General features: G+C 36.0%; 1 protein-coding gene across 4 annotated transcripts in view; it reads left to right on the top strand.

Annotated features, from left to right (window-relative positions):
• Window positions 1-17605, top strand: part of cacna2d3 (calcium channel, voltage dependent, alpha2/delta subunit 3) — a 44799-nt gene extending 27194 nt beyond the window's left edge. For 2 of the 4 annotated variants that reach the window (XM_079598387.1, XM_079598389.1), the window contains 23 exons: window positions 693-773; window positions 912-986; window positions 2772-2855; window positions 3438-3509; window positions 3704-3765; window positions 3897-3964; window positions 4861-4906; window positions 5003-5100; window positions 5441-5534; window positions 5771-5866; window positions 5987-6108; window positions 10059-10136; window positions 10281-10342; window positions 10551-10595; window positions 10935-10997; window positions 11099-11169; window positions 12321-12396; window positions 12490-12530; window positions 12621-12676; window positions 13428-13542; window positions 14899-15011; window positions 15105-15187; window positions 16632-17605. In XM_079598387.1, coding sequence (XP_079454513.1) covers window positions 693-773; window positions 912-986; window positions 2772-2855; window positions 3438-3509; window positions 3704-3765; window positions 3897-3964; window positions 4861-4906; window positions 5003-5100; window positions 5441-5534; window positions 5771-5866; window positions 5987-6108; window positions 10059-10136; window positions 10281-10342; window positions 10551-10595; window positions 10935-10997; window positions 11099-11169; window positions 12321-12396; window positions 12490-12530; window positions 12621-12676; window positions 13428-13542; window positions 14899-15011; window positions 15105-15187; window positions 16632-16724 — 1794 coding nt within the window. In that variant the 3' untranslated portion in view covers window positions 16725-17605. Of the gene's footprint in view, window positions 1-692; window positions 774-911; window positions 987-2771; window positions 2856-3437; window positions 3510-3703; window positions 3766-3896; window positions 3965-4860; window positions 4907-5002; window positions 5101-5440; window positions 5535-5770; window positions 5867-5986; window positions 6109-10058; window positions 10137-10280; window positions 10343-10550; window positions 10596-10934; window positions 10998-11098; window positions 11170-12320; window positions 12397-12489; window positions 12531-12620; window positions 12677-13427; window positions 13543-14898; window positions 15015-15104; window positions 15188-16631 lie in introns of all 4 variants that reach the window. The other 2 variants (XM_079598386.1, XM_079598388.1) reach the window with 1 other exon arrangement.
• The last annotated feature ends 776 nt before the right edge of the window (window positions 17606-18381 follow it).

Here is an 18381-nt window from a genome sequence, read left to right as displayed (position 1 = left end):
ATATTCTAAAACATATTCTAAAACATATTCTAAAAAGTCTCCATATGGAATTATTATAAAAATATAAAAATGATTAATATTATATTAATTTTATTTGTATATTATTCATAATAATACAAATTCATATTAGCTAAATATAACTATCAATATTCATGTTTATTCCAAAGTTTATATTCTAAATGTTTTCACAGGTGTGAATGAATCATTTTACTTTGTGAACTGAATCAACTGATTCACTGAAAAGATCAGACTCATTCACCAATCTCTACTTCTCTCATTAGGAGCTACGGGAACATTTTCAGTGGTCTCTTTCTCACACAAATCTATTGTACAACTTTGAAAGATTTGGAATATAATGCATTTATTCAATGGAGTGTTTTGGGTCCATTTTGAAGCGTGAATGATTTTATTTTAATTGCATTAAAAACTATTATTTTTTCATACATATCTATTTGTTTAATCGAACTCGTCGGAACACAATTAATACGCTGTAACATTGATGGTGTGTTTCACTTATAGTTCATATTCATTGAGCTTTGACATAATTAATATCCACCATACAACAGCTTCAAATGGTTTATTTTTTTTCTTTACTTTAAACACACTTTACAAAACGAATACCCATCAATGAGAATGAGAAGTGAACAAATGCGTTTGAAAATGTGTGTGAAAGTAAAATTGTCTCTCTGCAGAAAAACCAAGGCATCCTGCTAGGCGTTGTGGGCACTGACATCCCCATTCAGGAGTTAATGAAAACCATCCCAAAACACAAGGTAGGATGTTACCACCAACAAATAGCCATGCACTCCAAAATCAATTTTAATCTGTTCAATTTCACACTCTCTATATCTTAAAGTGGGCTGAAGTGTGATAATGCTATCATTTTTTAAATCTTATCTTCTTTTCTCCAGCTAGGAATACATGGATACGCATTTGCCATTACCAATAACGGATATATCCTGACACATCCTGACCTGAGGCCCCTGGTAAGGACTAATATGTTGTTCTGGGCCCATAAATAGCCTTATATTAGAACTATATTAGGAATATGATGCAATTACATCCATGCCCAAAAAAAAAAGATGGCTCAGGTAAAATCTACCCACACATGCAGTGTGTGCTTGTGAGAGCGCTGGTGGGACGCTGAGGTGCATCATGGGAGATGTAGTTTTTGTAATCCCAACCCTTTTCCTCTGATATATTGCATGCAGGAATAAAAGCCCATTCATGTGCCTGCCAGGGCTGATCAGAGCACTGAGGTAACTCACCCTTCGCAGGGACACCCCTCACCCCGCTCTCAGTCACCATGCGTGACTGTGCGTCTCTGTGTGTCGTGAACGTGTTGGTGTTCTCGTCGTGGTGTGGCTCCAGTGCTGCTGTGTATCAGTTTGTGTTTGCGTAGCGGTGGTGTGCATCAGTCAAGGCTTCTGAGTGTGTGTATTTACAGACCACACTGACTCTGTGTTGCTAAACAGGGACAGTGTTTACTGTTATTGAATGTGGTAAATGCTAAAATTAGTATTATTAGTAAATAGCATTGGTTATGACGGTTTACTATGAACTGGACTCAAGTGTGCACACAAAGTAACATTCTTTTGAATTGTTTTAGCCATTTTTAGGCTCTGTTCCAAACCCTAGTTAGCTAACAATTTAAAATCAACATTTTTAGACATTAAAGGCAACCTCTCACCTTGGGAGCAAATTTATGCTGGATTTTAATATTAATATTGGACATTATATAAATGATGTATACTGTAGTTCATGCGAATCGCAGGTTGCATTGCAACAAGGGATTTTTTACATAAATGTAAAATAAAGCATTGAAAATAGCTAGTATTGTTATTGTTAGCTAATACTAAAACTGATATTTCACACCTAACAAAATTGATAAAACTTAAACCAAGATTCAAATAAAAACTGAAAATATAAAAATTAAAGCTTATTCCAAATATAAATAATACAAAAATAACACTAGTGATTTGTATTTTTTGTGTTTCTAAGAGTTTTGAGTCATTAGCTAACATGCTAAAGTCAAGCATTCTAGAACTCTGGTCCTGCTTGTCTTAAAACAAGTTGGCAACTCATTAGGGATTGGAACAGTGCCATTGACTGACTAAAACCAATCTGAGCAAAAAAGATTAGACAGATTATTTCGACACAGATCTCTATAAGCCTAAAATTGGCTGGTCTGATAGTGTGTAAACAAAACTCATTTCCTTACACCACAGTTTCTCAATCCTCCTCCTGGACTCCCTCAGCACTGCACATGTTGGATGTTTCCCTTATGTAAAGGTGCTGTAAACAATCTTTTGGAATACCACACATAAAATGTCCAGACTACTGACAGATATCACTAAAATAGGTGTCAGTGACGACACCAGACTCTGTAAACAGTAAATGAAAGAGTCAAGGAAGAGATCCACGCTTTTTATCCAATCAGAAAACCAGTCAATCAGAAATGTTTTGTGCCTGTGTAAATTTACTATGTTAGAGAGAGGCTGTGTTATTGAAGCTTACAAAATGGTGAAACTGAGCAAATTGTTTACAGCACCTTTAACACGCTTCATCATCTGATTAGACACCATACATGTGCAGTGCTAGTGGTAAAGTCATGGAGTAGGAGTGAAAAACGCTAGACTAATGGTCTCTTCACCATGTACTGTACGTTTCTGTCTCCATCATGTTATTAATCATGTCATCCCAGATCCTAACTGTAACTGCACTGCCGTCCTCTAAAGCACTTCCTGTCCTCTGTGTGTCTCTTCCTGCAGTACCAGGAGGGCCAGAAGAGGAAGAAACCCAGTTACAGCAGCGTGGACCTGTCCGAGGTGGAATGGGAGGACACAGAGGATGTTGTATGGATTAGTTTCTGTGTTCTTACACAATGAGTGCAGACAATGCAATACACTTACACAAGGCCCGTTCACACCAAGAGTGATAACTATAAAGATAACTATACTACGCTACCACACCAGCGGACGACATCGTTATATTTATTTTAAACACGCACTGCAGTTTTGTCATCTGCTGCTTTAAATGCTCGATCTCTTTACAGCAGGATCGATTCTGATTGGCTGTCAATGTTTTTATCATTCATCAGCTGAAAAAAACCTTTTTCTGAAAGTGATTCCAATGATATTGTTTCTCTGTGTCAATATTGTTATAGTTGTGTGGGTTCTGCTATTCTTTTAGACTGATTTTTAGACCCATATCTTTATCATTATCATTATTGTTATCAGTCTTGGTGTGAATGGGCCTTTAGATCAGCAACATACTTTATAAAAATACGCAGATGCAAATGCATTGCAGTTGCTCAGACCTGTTGTACATTAGGTTCACGTACTTGCATGAAGTGTTTTGCATCTTAGAAGTGTTGACATACAGTATTAAAATGAATAAGTGCTGCTTCAATGCTTCATAAATGTGTTTATTTGTAGTTGCGCACAGCAATGGTGAACAGGCGAACTGGCACTTTTTCAATGGAAGTAAAAAGAACAGTGGACAAAGGGGTAACGTTTTATAATTTTATGCACAAACTTTTACTATTCCAGATTAATGATATATGATGTAAGTCATATTATTACATTTGTTTTAAAATGTCATTATTAAAAAAACATTAGTTTAATATCAAAATATCAAAAATACTCTCTCATGAGTGCTTACATAACTTCATAATCTTATCTTTAAATTTGTTCCCCACCAGAAACGTGTTTTGACGATGCACAATGATTATTACTACACTGATATTAAAGGAACTCCATTTAGGTAGGTCATGTCTCGTAAATGTTTCTCAGATGTTTACTTATAAAAGTATTACATTTGAACAAATGTTGATTGAAAGAACGTGACATTATGATGATACAAACTTTTGAAATGGTGTTTTCTGTGTTTTGTAGTGTAGGTGTGGCACTCTCGAGAGGACACGGAAAATACTTCTTCAAGGGAAATGTTTCACTAGAAGCTGGTGAGGATTTTCTTTATTAACAAGACTTTTGAAAACCATTGCTCAAGCAAGTTTGAATATATGCTTGAATATATATTCTTGTCTATATATATATATTTTTTTTTATTCGTTTTCTTTCTATGAATTATTTCATTACTTTTCAGTCCTATTAAAGGTCTGATATTTTGGAGTTTGTTTCACCATTGGTATACAGTACGTTGATTTTTAATTTTCCTATGTGGTAATTTAAAATATATGTAACCCAGAGAAATGTTCAAAATCCTTAATATTTTTTTTTTTTTGTTATGATCAATGTAGGAACAATTCAAATACTTTTATTGGTGTATTTATACAGTATTGCTCAGTGTTATTTTCATTTCATTGAGATACTATTTTAGTTTTCATTCATATTTTGAATTAGTTTTTTTTGTATCTTTCCAGTTTTCCTTTTAATTAAAAGTTTTAGTTATTTTGTTGTGTGTTTTAAAAAAAAAATATTAGTGTTTTTTTTATTCATCTGTGTAGTGTTTGTTAATTCTTATTTCTGTTCTAGTTATTTTAGTACATTAAGTTAGACTAAATTAAAATAATAAATATTGCCTTGGCAACTAGCTGAAATAAAATAAGTACAATAAATTATATATTTCATCCCGGGAAATATATTTAAAGTTTATTTTAATCTTTAAAATTACTTTAATCTTTAATCTAAAGTCTTTTGAACCCTTTATATTATCTATATAACCCTTTAAACACAACCAGAATAAAACTCAGATTTTATTTAACAGTCCAGTGAATAATAAATAATATTTTCATACCTCTTTCTCTGATTTATCTATAAGTATCCAGGAGTGTTCCTGATACCACCAGCTCATCTGTAATCCTCTATAATATCCAATCCACACTCTCTTTTTTTTTAGGTCTACATGATCTGGAGCAACCAGATGTTGCCCTTGCTGATGAATGGTAAAGACTTCTATTGACACTCAATATATAACACTCTATTACTGTTATTAATCACACAAGTATCAAACATTGTGCTTTTTTACGTTTTTGTTTCAGGACGTACTGTAATACAGATGAGCATCACGATCATCGTCACCTGACTCAAGTTCAGGCCATCAAACTGTACATGACCAGCCGTAAACCACACCTCAAATGTGAGCAGCAAATCAAAATGGACCCTGTTTACTTTCTTAATACATGTTCCTGGTCTTATTGTGATCGATTCATCAGTGCATGTTGTTCTAAGGAGAAATGTTTGTCTTCATAATCTTTCATCAAGTGGTTCTGCTTCTGAAACGGTTTTACGTTCAGCTCAGTTTTCAGTTAAATGAGCTCAATTGATTGGTTTTTCAGTGTAAACTTCTGTGGAATCGTCATACTGCAGTTATGCTTGTACACCTTGCTTACAAAATTACTTGTTTAAACACTCTCCCCATTAAAGTAGGTGCCTGACGAGTATTGTTGAGTGTGTAAATGTCCTCTCTTGTGTTGTAGGTGACAGAGAGCTGATTCAGCAGGTTCTGTTTGATGCTGTGGTAACCGCTCCCTTAGAAGCATACTGGACTGGACTGGCCCTCAATAAGTCTGAGTGAGTCTGGACTTATACTCTTTACTCCTTCTATTTAATAAATGAATTTTAAAAGAGACATATTTCATACGTTTAATTTTATTAGACCCTCTGTTTGTCTCTTAAATCTAAAAAGGCTGTTTTTGCCGTTCATACTGCAGTTTTTGGTAAATGGTGTTGGTTGACTGGGTAGGAAAGCTTTGTTCATGTTAGAGCCCGTCTTTCTAAAACAGGTTTTTGTTTGTTTTTATCAACAGGAACTCTGATAAAGGGGTTGAGATCGCTTTCCTCGGCACCCGCACTGGTCTTTCCAGAACCAACCTGTTTGTGGTTCCCGAACAGCTGACCAATCAGTGAGTCAATCAGTGATCGCCTGATTCTAATCTCATTACACTAGCCAATTAAAAAGCCTCAATAAGTGTAAATGACGAATGATGACGTAAAATATCCTCTGTGGTTGAACGTGTTTGCAGAGATTTCCTCACGGCTGAAGACAGAGAGGGTGTCTTTAATGCAGATCACTTTCCTCTGTGGTATAAAAGAGCCGCAGAGCAGGTGCCCGGCACATTTGTGTACTCCATTCCCTTCAGTTCAGGTATGATGCTCAAGTACTTCAACACACATACAAAGTTTTCATGTCATGCAACATAGGGATTTAAGGATGGCATCATGCAGGGAAAAAAGCAGTTGATGAGTATTAAAATTAGTTCGATTTTAGCTAACATTAATTTCACTATAATTACATTTTAATGTGTGATTTTGTTCATTGCATAGTCATGTTTTCAAGAAAATTAAGAAAAATAATCAATAAAAAATTACAGTTTGTGGGGTTGATATGTATTAGGGCTGAACGATACATCGAATTTTCATCGTCATCGCGATATGAACTCCCGCGATGAACACATCGCAACAGACAGCCTACACGATGAATAATACCTGGTTCAGATTAGCACTACACGTTTTTGACTCCTAAAATCTTGTCGTGGACAAGAAACATGTCAGACTACACGTTGCCTTCCGACCAGTCATCGCGTGCCGTCACACACACACATTCACTCGCACGCACAGACACACAAACACACACACATACACACGCTCACTGGCGCACACACACACTCACTGTTGCACTCACTCACGTCTCGCCTCGCTCACATATTCAACCCGTCGTGGAGGACCGTTAAAGAATTAAACATGCTATAGTCTTTCTGTCGTGACGCCCGTTGTCGTTATTACGAATCTCCACGACACCCAAACGGATCGTGCCAAAATCGCGCTAAAATCGTGTATTCTGAACCAGGCAGGTAATAAACGTTTGACATATCACGCAAAGAACCTATTAAAGCACTAAGACATGGGAACAGTATAGTTAACAATCACATTTATCGCAAGTCATATCGTCATCGCAATATTAAACAATGTTATCGCACATCGCAGCTTTTCCTCATATCGTGCAGCCCTAATATGTATGTATGTATATATATAGGTATTGTTCTGAATATAAGACAATGTTTTCTTTTTGGAAATACATCTGAAAAACTGGGGTCATCTTATATTCAGGGTCTAGACTTTTTAATGTGTCAATAATACAACCGCAACAATTGGTAGCGCCAAATATGTGTAGAATGAGTGTGCCCGCCAGGACTGAAGCGACCCTCCCCTATAAACTATTGGTACAGTAGTTTACAGTGCTAGGGGACTGCATGATGGTGAGTGACCGTCCAGAACAGAGCGGTTCAAAAGGCGGGCAAGTGAGCCAGTAACTGAGGAGAGGTTATGATGCAAACTTTAAGCTCATGGTGATAAACGCAGCAGAGTCATCTAACAACTCTCAAGCAGCCAAGAAATACTGTGTGTCAGAGTGTAGTGTTAGAAGATGGCGAGCCCTAAAAGACTATCAGTCAAAGAAAAGCTTGCCGCGTTCCTAAAAGTGAATGCTTCGAAGACATTGACAGAAAAGTCTGTCAGTACATAGCCAAAAAAAAACAAAAAATGGCCATAACCAGAGCTGAATGCACTGAATATCGCCAAAAAGCTGAACATACCCACCTGCAAGTTCAAAAGTGGATTAGCATTACGCTAATCCACAGAACAAGTCTTGCCCAGTGCTTGCCCTCCGACTTTAGGGAGAAACTGCTGTCTTTTTAGTGCTATGTGATCGGCCTAAGGAAACCACACATGAGTCATGAATCGGATAGATGTTGGCATGTCAAAAACACAGGTGTTTGATCGGCATTACCTGTCACTCTACATAAAGAAACTGAGAAATCAGTCATTGTGAAATCTTCTGAACATGAGAAGAGCCACGTGACTGTCATGTTAGCAGGTCTCGCTGACGGAACCCTGTACGTGATTTTAAAATGTAAGACGGTACCCAAGGAGGCAATACCAGCTGGTATTATCGGTCATGGTCAGGAGAAGCGCTGGATGAAGACTCCGCTTGTGGTGGACTGGCTTAAAGTAGTATGAGGCACTATAAATAAGAGGAATATGCTAGTTTTGGATGCTTTCTGTAGACACGTGTCTGCGCCTATCAAAACTCAATTGCGGGCAATGAACTGTGACCTTGTGATCATACCTACAGATCATACCTACCAAGTTAGCTACAGGTGTTGGATGTAGTGGTAAACAAGCCATTCAAAGATAAACTGTGCAAGAGATAAACAGAGTGGCTGCTGTCTGGCAATCACACGCTCACACCATCTGGAAAAACTCAGAAGCCTGCGGTGAGCCTGCGCTGTGATGGGATCCTCCAGGCATGGGCTGCAGTGCCCCCGGAGAGCATCATCAACGGCTTCAAAACATGCTGTATCTCACATTCTTTGGATGGGTCCGAGGATGACCTTCTGTGTGAGGAGCTGGTGGAGCCAGAGCAGAAGATTGATGATAGTGAGAGCGAACGCTGTGAGGCAGAGGACCTCTGTGAGGAACAGACTAATGACACATGAATGACATGATGATCTGAGAGGCCAAGTTAGGCCAGTTTAAACTGCTTTATGCGCTACTGTGTTATGCCATATAGCCTGTTTTTTTCTCTCTCAGGCAGATTTCAAGACTACAATAAGATTTCACTTCTACTATTAATGACATTTTGGTTGGCTACATGGTTTTAACTTAAGATATTCCATTCAGATGGACTACAGGTTATTTTTATGGTATGACATAAAGTGTTTACTTTTAAATGTGATTGTTGGTACGTTTTACCAGTATTTACCATACATATGAAAAATATGCAATATGAAAATTACTTTAAAATAAAAGCATTTTCTTTACGAAAGACAAGATTAGGTCTTCAAAAAGCCTTTTTCCAAAAAGTACATCTTGAAAGGGGGTGTCTTATATTTGGATCAATGCATACCGCATATTATATATTTAACATTTATATAATTGTTAAATACTAAGTATATTTCGTTAGATTTAAATATTAAATATGGTACAAATACTCACCCATTGCTTCACCGCACATATTTAGCAGATACGGCTGATTAGTTTTGCATAGATAATCATTTAACTCTAACATATTTCAGGTGGATCTTCAAAATTACAGTTTTATGGCAAAACTGCCAAAATGTCTGTTTAATGAAAGCTGGATATACTGTTGATGTAATAGCGCATCAGTGCGGTTTGTTACTCTACTGCACTGTACTGCTTTCCTCACGCAGACTGTCTGCTTATCTCTCTTTCCTTCGCCTGTAATTAATGTGCCCTACTTTTATGTTCACGCAATGTGTGTGTGTGACAGATCAGGATCATTACATCCCACTCAACAGCTCTTGGGCTTCTTATCACAGACAACGCTGATCTTCCAACTCTCTCTGATCAAACACTCTCTCTCATTTGCCTGTACCACTATAAATGAGCTCTGTTTTATTATCTAACTGAGTTTTTGTTTCAATCCATGCGGCTTTTGATCTGAATATGCAAAGGAAGGAGTTGCTCTTAATAGATTCATATAAATATTTATGTAAATAAATGCTGCCCTCTAGTGGTTATGGCATGTCTTTTAGAGCAATGGATAGAGCTTCAGGATATCCCAGCACATTTTATTGTATAAACATAAAAAAAAATATCCAAACAAAACATTCAACATTGGAATTTTATTATGAACCAGTATTGTGTTATATATTTTTTTACTTTCTGTAGTTTTGTTCGTATTTTTAATATTGGGGAGGTCATTTTACCTATCTATGTTGGCATCAGTCTAATTTAACTAGTTTTTACTAAGTGACAGAGGAATCTGCACCGAATAGTACATTTTTATTGGACACGTAACCTTTGACGTCAGCAATAATAGATATGGAAACAAGTATGATTATTTTGTTTTCATAATTACATATGATTATATGGTTAGTTGCATTTTATTATTTGTATTTAGCATTGTTTTTCCCCTTTAAAAAGACCTGCAAGTCATGTTTGGGTCATAAACCAGCAGCTGAGAACCATTTCTATAGTGGATTTTTCCAGATTTCATGATCATTGATGATGCTGCTATACTGTAAATACTAGTTTTAATTTGTAAAGTGTTAATTTGTGATATTTATTTTGAAGGGGGTGAAAATAAGAGTGTGGTTTTGGCAAGCACTGCTATCCAACTACTCGATGACAGAAAGTCTCCTATAGTGGCAGGTACATGTTTTCATATTTCAAAGCAATATGATTACATTATAATATATTGTTTTTTTAAATGTATTGTTAGCTAAAATACAACTGACTTACACTGAGCACTGCTAAACATCACTATATTAAATGTGTGTTTTATGACACCCAAAGCTGTGGGAATTCAAATGAAGCTGGAATTCTTTCAGAGGAAATTTTGGACGGCCAGCCGGCAGGTAAGCACAGAAATATTAAAATATATATTTATCAGACCAAATCTTCTACTGATGTGTTGAACGTGTATTATTACATGCTGCATAACAGCTCTGTTTATGAGAAATAATGTAGATAAACCAATGTAAACTCTAAAGCAAGTATCTGTATATAAATAGCATTAATGTATACATTTGCTTCATGTCTTGGCCATTGCATATTTTCACGCAGTGTAATGCTCTGGATGGCAAATGTACCATCAGCTGTGATAATGAGGTAAATGTGACTCTTTCTCTCCCTTTGGCCATATTTTCAATGATGGCACTCATAAAATGGCCTGTATTATCTACATACTCATTATACAATAGGCATTTCTGGAACATGACAGACTTAGATCAGTCTGCACTTATGATATATGACATATGACAATGCCTTATAGCATTTCTCATTTTAAATTCTATGTCTTTTATTAATGGCTTTGGTATAAAAATGCATATTATGTTACTGTCTCGTTGCATTTGGCCTGAGAATACATTTCAAAATGTAACTGAAAATATGCTATGAAAAGTTCAGTGGAGGTTTATCAGAATATTCTACCTTTCCCGCTCATATTAGGACATTAAATGCTATCTCATAGACAACAATGGCTTCATCCTGGTCTCTGAAGACACTTCTCAGGTATTTTATATGGACAATTGTATCACAAGAGCTGTACATAAAACTATTCAGTATCAATATTGTTATGCAATGGAGACTAGCTGTCCATATGTTTCCCACAGACAAACCACTTCTTCGGAGCAGTGGAGGGAGCTGTCATGAACAAACTGCTTCTGATGGGCTCATTTAAAAAGTGAGAGATGAAACACACACACACACACATCTATACATCAACAATATTTTAACCTTGGGTTAGTCATTAATCTGTTAAATTAATTAACCTGCATAGACAGGTTTCAAGTTTTTTTTTACTGTACATCTGTAAACCCAGTGTAAACACTCTTGTTTGCATATTTATGAGGTTAATTAGACTGGTTGGACAAGTACAACATGCAACGAGTATACAACCTGTTTTAATAATTATAAAACAAATTCATATTTGTGATATCTTCATCAATCCAGAACACTGTAAAAAGTAATTCTGTTGTTAAAATATTTAAACATCCTTAAAACAAGATAATAAGATTGAGTCTAAATGTGTCCAGTTGTTTTTTAGAGAATATGTCCTGATTTTTCGTCTTACCCTATTGGCCAATTTTTTTTTTTTTTTTTTTTTTTTAAGCATAACCCTCTCTAAAATGAGTTATATTTAGATAAAAAAGCAAGCTTAAAGAATTCTCTGATGCTTTACTTCATGAATATTTAATGAGGCCTGCATTGTTTCGCTTAAGATTGCCTGTCCTCATTCATTAAAATGTATACTTTTAGCACTGAAATGTGGCGCCAAACTCAGGGTTGAAAGTGGCATTAAAACAAAGTCTTGATTTTGTTTTTGAGCTCTCCTAGAATAGGTTTTCATGCTTGAATGTAAAAAAAAAAAAAGAATACAAATGTATTCATATTTGGCATTGTTGCAGCTCCTCTCTTCCCAGTCTGCCTGTAATGCTCTGAAAAGCACAGTGTGCTCTGATTGGTCAGCTGGACTAGTGTGCTGCGATTGGTCAAACGCTTCGAGCATGTTTCAGAAATGTCACGCCCCTTAACATAACTCAACTTAACCATGCCTCGCTCCCATTATTTATGCATTCATGTCTTTGGTGGGAATTATTTAAATGAGGAGTGTACGTTCCTGGAAGAAAACATTCAGACTGTTTCGGGGAGTTAAGAAACGGAGCCTTTTTCAGAACAGCATTACACACTAAAGAAAGTTGAAACTATAAAAAAGCATAATAGGTCATTTTTAAACATTCCTTAACCCTGGGTGGCTTTAACCCGGGATTAAATAAGAAATAAACCCAGGGTTGAGTTTAGTAGTAAATCTGCTTCTGCTTTTGTTCCTGCTAGGATTAATTTGTATGACTATCAGGCTCTCTGTAAAGAGTTCGCAGGCAGCAGTGACAGCGCACGCACTTTACTGGATGTGAGTACGCTATCATCTGTGCTGTAGTGTCTGACTTCAGTGCCTCTGGATTCTATTTCCTGTCTCCATTGACATGCTGCGCTCTTCTTTCAGCCCTTCACCACTGTGAAATGGCTCTTGACAGAACTTGTCATGTGAGATAAAAGCCCTTTGCTTTATAATTATTATTGTCAGCTTGGGTTCTTCAGTCTGTGTTTCTGAATGAGAGTGTGTCTTTATCACAGATTTCTGCTGGAGTTTAACCTGTATAGCTGGTGGAACTGGGACTCGACAGTCAAAGGTATCAGTCCATATATGACATGTTAATGGGTTTACATGCTCCTGTGAACATGCCCTTGTTATTTTCTATTTCATCCTCATGATATATAATAGATATTACATTTTAATCTAATAAAGGACTAAAAAGACTATAAATCTCAATTTGGGCGATGACATATTAATCACACATAGCAGAAAATGTAGTTTATATAAACTGTCATGTTTGCTATCATATCATAACCATAATGCAAACCAAATACAATATAATATATATTAATAATGATATATTGTTTCAGTTGTAAATTGTGGAAAGTATTTCATGAAGCTGAATCTTACTCATTTTCATTTTATTTTGTCCATTTACTGTATTTTAGTAATAAGATTTTTTTCCTAGAAATATTAATTTGTTTGTTTGGAAAAAATCTTATTTCAATCATGACAAATCTCAAAAGAGTTTCAGCATGTTATTGAATATGGTTATGTTAATTACCATAACTTACTGTAAACTATGAACCAGACTATTTAAATGTCGAGCAAGCAATCTCATTGGCTGTGGGATCAGCAGAGGCCAATCAGCTTGTGCTGATGTGTTTGCTTGCAGATTGCACGTAAAGGATCTCTAGAGTTTCATGACTGAACTATGTATATATATATACCTAACATACATACACAATTGAGTGTGTTTTAAGAGCATGATAATATACATGGAGATGTGCATTAAAGTAGATGGTTGAGTTGAACTGAGTGTGATGAGTATGTTTTCATCTGTGCAGCCCAGAGAGCTCAGAGGACAATGATGGTGCCATGTGACACAGAATACCCAGCCTTTGTCTCTGAGCGCACCATCAAAGAGACCACAGGGAACATTGACTGTAATGGCTGTATTCGGTGAGAACATCTGTGTATGTCTATGAGTGTGCATGCTTATTTATAATACACAGCGTAAATGAGTGGAAAGTTGCATTTCTTTTTTTAACTACAAATGACTTTGAAATGATACTAATGTGAGTTTAAGTTGCAACACTAATGTATTTGAATGTGTTCTGATGACACATTGTGTTGTTTTTAAAGTGATATGGATTTAAAAAGGCTACTATGCTCGCATTTGCTTTGTGAAAATGCACTTTTATATTTAACTAGCACCACACACTTTTGGGTTAAAGGGTTATCAGCCAAGCCACAGCTGAAGTGCCATAAAACCACACCTGCTAGCACTTTATATGATAATATGTGCATTTATATTATATATATACTAATATTTTACATTGTAAGCTCTTAAAATTATAAAAGTATATCATGAACGCATATGAAACTATAGGATTTGTTAGCTATATATTAATTTAAAACCAAGCTAAAATGTTATCAACATTCTTAATATTCTTCTAATCAAACCTATCATGGCACATATATTTAATAGAAAGTATAAAATAGAAAGTAAAAATATTTAAAATACAACTGAGAGGACTCAGATATGACAAAGACATACTCACAGTCACCTTCATGCTTCTAATTAAAAAGCATCTGGTTAGAACTGTGTGAGAAGCAAACTTCTGCCACATATAACTGGCTCCTTTCTGCAGAAAACTGTTTTAGTCTGTATGTGGTTATTTTGCCCTCAATGGGTGCATCCCACCTACATCTGAGAGTTTAAACATAGCATGATCTGACAACATTAAACAGAGCTGCGCTTCACCTTCTCACATCTTTATTTTCAACTTATAGTGCTGTGTGTTGCTAAATGTCATGCAGACAATGATGATTGTAATCGGAGATGAGCTGAAATCAACAGTATTATGGAATATCACAATATCACAAAAGATGTATTTTATAGATAATAAGATATTGTTTAGATTAAAAATATACAGATTCAATAAATATTGTACATTTAGAGTTATACTGTATATTTAATTGAATCATTTTGTTAAAGTCTGCATGAAACAGAAGTTGCAATAGTCTTTTCTTCCCTATTGTGATGCATATCCAAGGGAAAATGCTTCTCGAACAGCAAAAACAAATTACGATGGGACTTGATTTCATGGTGATTTTAACAATATAGTCATGTTTTAGTTTTTTTTATGTGTACTTTTTAATTTTGATGAGCAGAAATGTATTGTAGCTTTATATGTGGTTTCCAAACTTAAAAAAAAAAAAAAAAGGACAGACCTGATTTGTCATCAGGTAAATAAGAAGTACTTTTAGAGTTACTGTGTACTCATATCTTATTGTCTGTGTTTTCCCACTCAGGACGTTTGTGATTCAGCAGATTCCCAGCAGTAACCTGTTCATGGTGGTTGTCGAGAATAAATGTGACTGTGGTTCCGCCCCTCCAGTTACCATGCAGCCCATTGAGATCATTTATATCCTTTCATAAACTAAAAACATCTGCATGTTTAGAATGTGGAGGTTTAACATGCGTATTTTTATCAAGATCAGCCTTGACCTCTGAGCACATAATGAGTCTCTGAAGTGCGACAGACTGAAGTTTCAAAAGGATCGCAAACGGCCAAAGTCATGCCATCCATTTCATCCAGAGGTACAGAGAGAGTGTTTTTGTTTGTGTGTATTATATATAATCATATAATAGACATGCTTCATCATCACCATAATTGTATTTTAAATATATAAGAAATAAAAGTAGACCTAGTAGGGCTGCCCCTTAATATTATACCAAATGTTAGAATTTAACTGATGGGATGGTCGCAGAAAAACAAATCTCCACAGGAAGTGTCTGTGATAGACAGATCGTTAACATGGCTGGTCCATGTGATAATTATCTCAGGCAGAAAATCTAAAGTGTGGGATCATTTCTTGAGGGTAATGTATGACCCCAAAAATGTGATGTGCAAACTTTCGCCTAACATTCATCGACCTCAAACATGGCGTATCATTTGAAAGATATAAGTAGTAGCCTATTGTTTAGTAGTAGCCTAAGTAGTAGCCCAACGTTGGCCGTTAACCTAGATAAATGTGTGCTATTATTAGGTGCATATCCAAGCATGTGTCTGAATATGCCTAATTCCATACTATGTAGTAGGCGAAAAATGGTATGTGAGCCGAGTAGTATGTCTACATTTATAGTATTCATAAAACAGTAGGCGAAAAATACATGGATGCCCAACTACTTCTTGAGAGATTCTGAAGTGCGCCTCCAATGGACACTTTACTATCCCATGAGGCCACAGGAGAGCATTTGTGAATGGCAGTGAAAATCACATGACACTGATAACACGGCAGATGTATGATTTCTCTTTTTGCGCATTGTCAAGTCAGTGTCGTCAACTTCATATCTGCAGTCAACACTGACTCAGAAAACACTAGTTATTATTAGAAAAATGCAACTATTCGACTAATGGCTCAAATGATCGACTACCATTCGACAAGGAAAATCTTAAAACTTTCCTGATTTATATTGATGGCAGTGCCCATGAGTAAGTTGTATAAATAGTAAAGTTTCAAATGTGTTTATGTTGGAAGAACCCCCATTCAATCTGCATGTAAAATGCTCATCCATATCACGACTGAAAGAAAGTACACTCAATTTTTGAAAAACAAAAAATGTTCACCTCTTGCCACTGCCAATTTACACAATAGTGTTTCGACACCCCGGGTTGCGTTGACAGACAACACAGCGTATCACAGCCATGGAAGCCATGTCAATCGCTATCCATTAAGAAAGCTATGACCAGAGGCACATTAAACCAGGAATAAATACTGGAGATGCATTTGAGAGATGGAGACGTCTTAATGCCCAGTACGACTTTTTCCACTTTCTGTTGTCAATTGCTCAATCTAGCAACCCATGTGAGTGTGTAGTCTGAGGAGGAGAGGCGGGAAAAACAACTCTCCCTAATATTTCAAATTTGAACTGCAGGTCCCATTTCAACCGCCCACTGTCAATATTACACAATGCACAAGACTCCACCAAATGAGTTTTTCTCTATGCACTTGCGAACCCTAACTATATATTTTCTCAACAGGAGAACGCCATGGAATGTGGATCAGCGAATTCTTTGAGTTTTCCAATGGTGGCTATTTTATTCCCAGTTTTGTCATTCCTGGTCAGCAGGTGACCTCTGACCCCTGCCTTGACCCATTAGGCTTACTATACACTCCAATCAGAGAGCCTTGCTTCCGCCAAACATGAAGTCTCAGTCCACAGAGACAAAATCATCTTTGTGATGTCTGGATTACTGAAGATAGATGATATTTATTACCGTCAAAGACAGTGTTAGAATGTGCTGAGTGTTTTATTCTTACATGTGGACCAGTGAACACACCTGGATATGAGTGGCCGTCACAGCTAACCGCAGTCCATGTAGCTGTACACCTCAACGTTAGGCTTAATCTGTACTGTTAAGCACAGACGAAACTGTGTAGAAATGTAATTTATAGAATTATTATTTGCCTGCTTCTCAGATTGATTCGGCATTTAATTTGAAGTCTTAAGATGCATGACGTGACAAAATAAGAATATTTCACAGTGCTGTTTGTAAGAATAGCATACACTGTCATCAAAAGATGAGATGTGGATTCTTCACAAACTTTATAAGTTTTGCCTGCCTAAAAAAAGTACTTGGAAAATAACTTAAATTGCCTAATCCCTTTACATCAAAGGAAAGCCATGTTATGTAAATAAAAACATATTTTCCATCAGTTTTCTATCATTTATTTCAATTCTCTGAATGCACTATTTGTAATCTTTGGGTTATAATAAGAGATCTCTCATTTCTCTTAGAGGACCAGCAACTAATATTGTGCGAGTGTTTGTGGTGTTTACAGTATGGCATATTTGTGCCTGTATTTTGTAAAATGTATAACTGTATATTCAATTAATGATATGTTAGTTTACAAATTAACTTGAATTCCAAAATCAGATTTTATTTTGTAATGATAAATGTGATAATCAGGTGGTAAATCAGAAAGTCACATGATGAATCAAAGTGGCCTGTACATACAATTCAGCCAATACTCATGTTTCAACAGTACACAGGGTCATACACACAAATACACTAAAACAATGCAATAAACATTACCTAAACTTAAAATGTAACACAAAACATCTTAATGTTCATTATTCAAACCAAACATAAGAAATATAATTGTGATGTCACACACAGGGACTTCAGGGAATGTCCTTTTACTGTTTTTCACCATAAATATATATAAACAATTCATGATAACATGTGACAGTTCGTTGTTTCTACTAAAATCTACCAAAATCCATAAATATGACAGTATTTTACAGTAAAAAGGGTCAAGATGACATGAGAAATAACATTTTCTTTGATCTTTTGACATAAACGGTCTTTGTGTCACAAAAACATCCTGCAAGTTTCCTAGCTTAAAGCATCCTCAGTATAAACAAAACATTATTTAATCAAGCTCCAAAAAATGGTTAATTTGAATATTGTGGCATTTGGCGTCACACTGGCAAATATATTTGCATATGACTGCCTCTAGTGCGGACCATAGGCCCCGCCCACTGGCGCTCATTTGCTTATCAGCTGACACCGGTCTTCACCAGACACAAGTTGCGTCGTGCCAAAAGCAAATAGACAGCATTTATAATAACTGAAGCTGTCTACACTGGATACAAAATACAGATACCTGTTCAATTTAAGATGTAGGCTACTCCATGCATTTAAGTCTGCTGACAACAGGACAAATGAATAGTAAAAGATTGTTCTGTCTAAACAGAGTTTGCGTCTCTTTACGGACTTTAAAAGG

Source organism: Phoxinus phoxinus (assembly GCF_949152265.1).
Source record: "Phoxinus phoxinus genome assembly, chromosome: 22".
Taxonomy (NCBI): Eukaryota; Metazoa; Chordata; class Actinopteri; order Cypriniformes; family Leuciscidae; genus Phoxinus; species Phoxinus phoxinus.
Note: the sequence above shows the minus strand (reverse complement) of the source record. Positions and strands in the feature narration are given on the sequence as shown.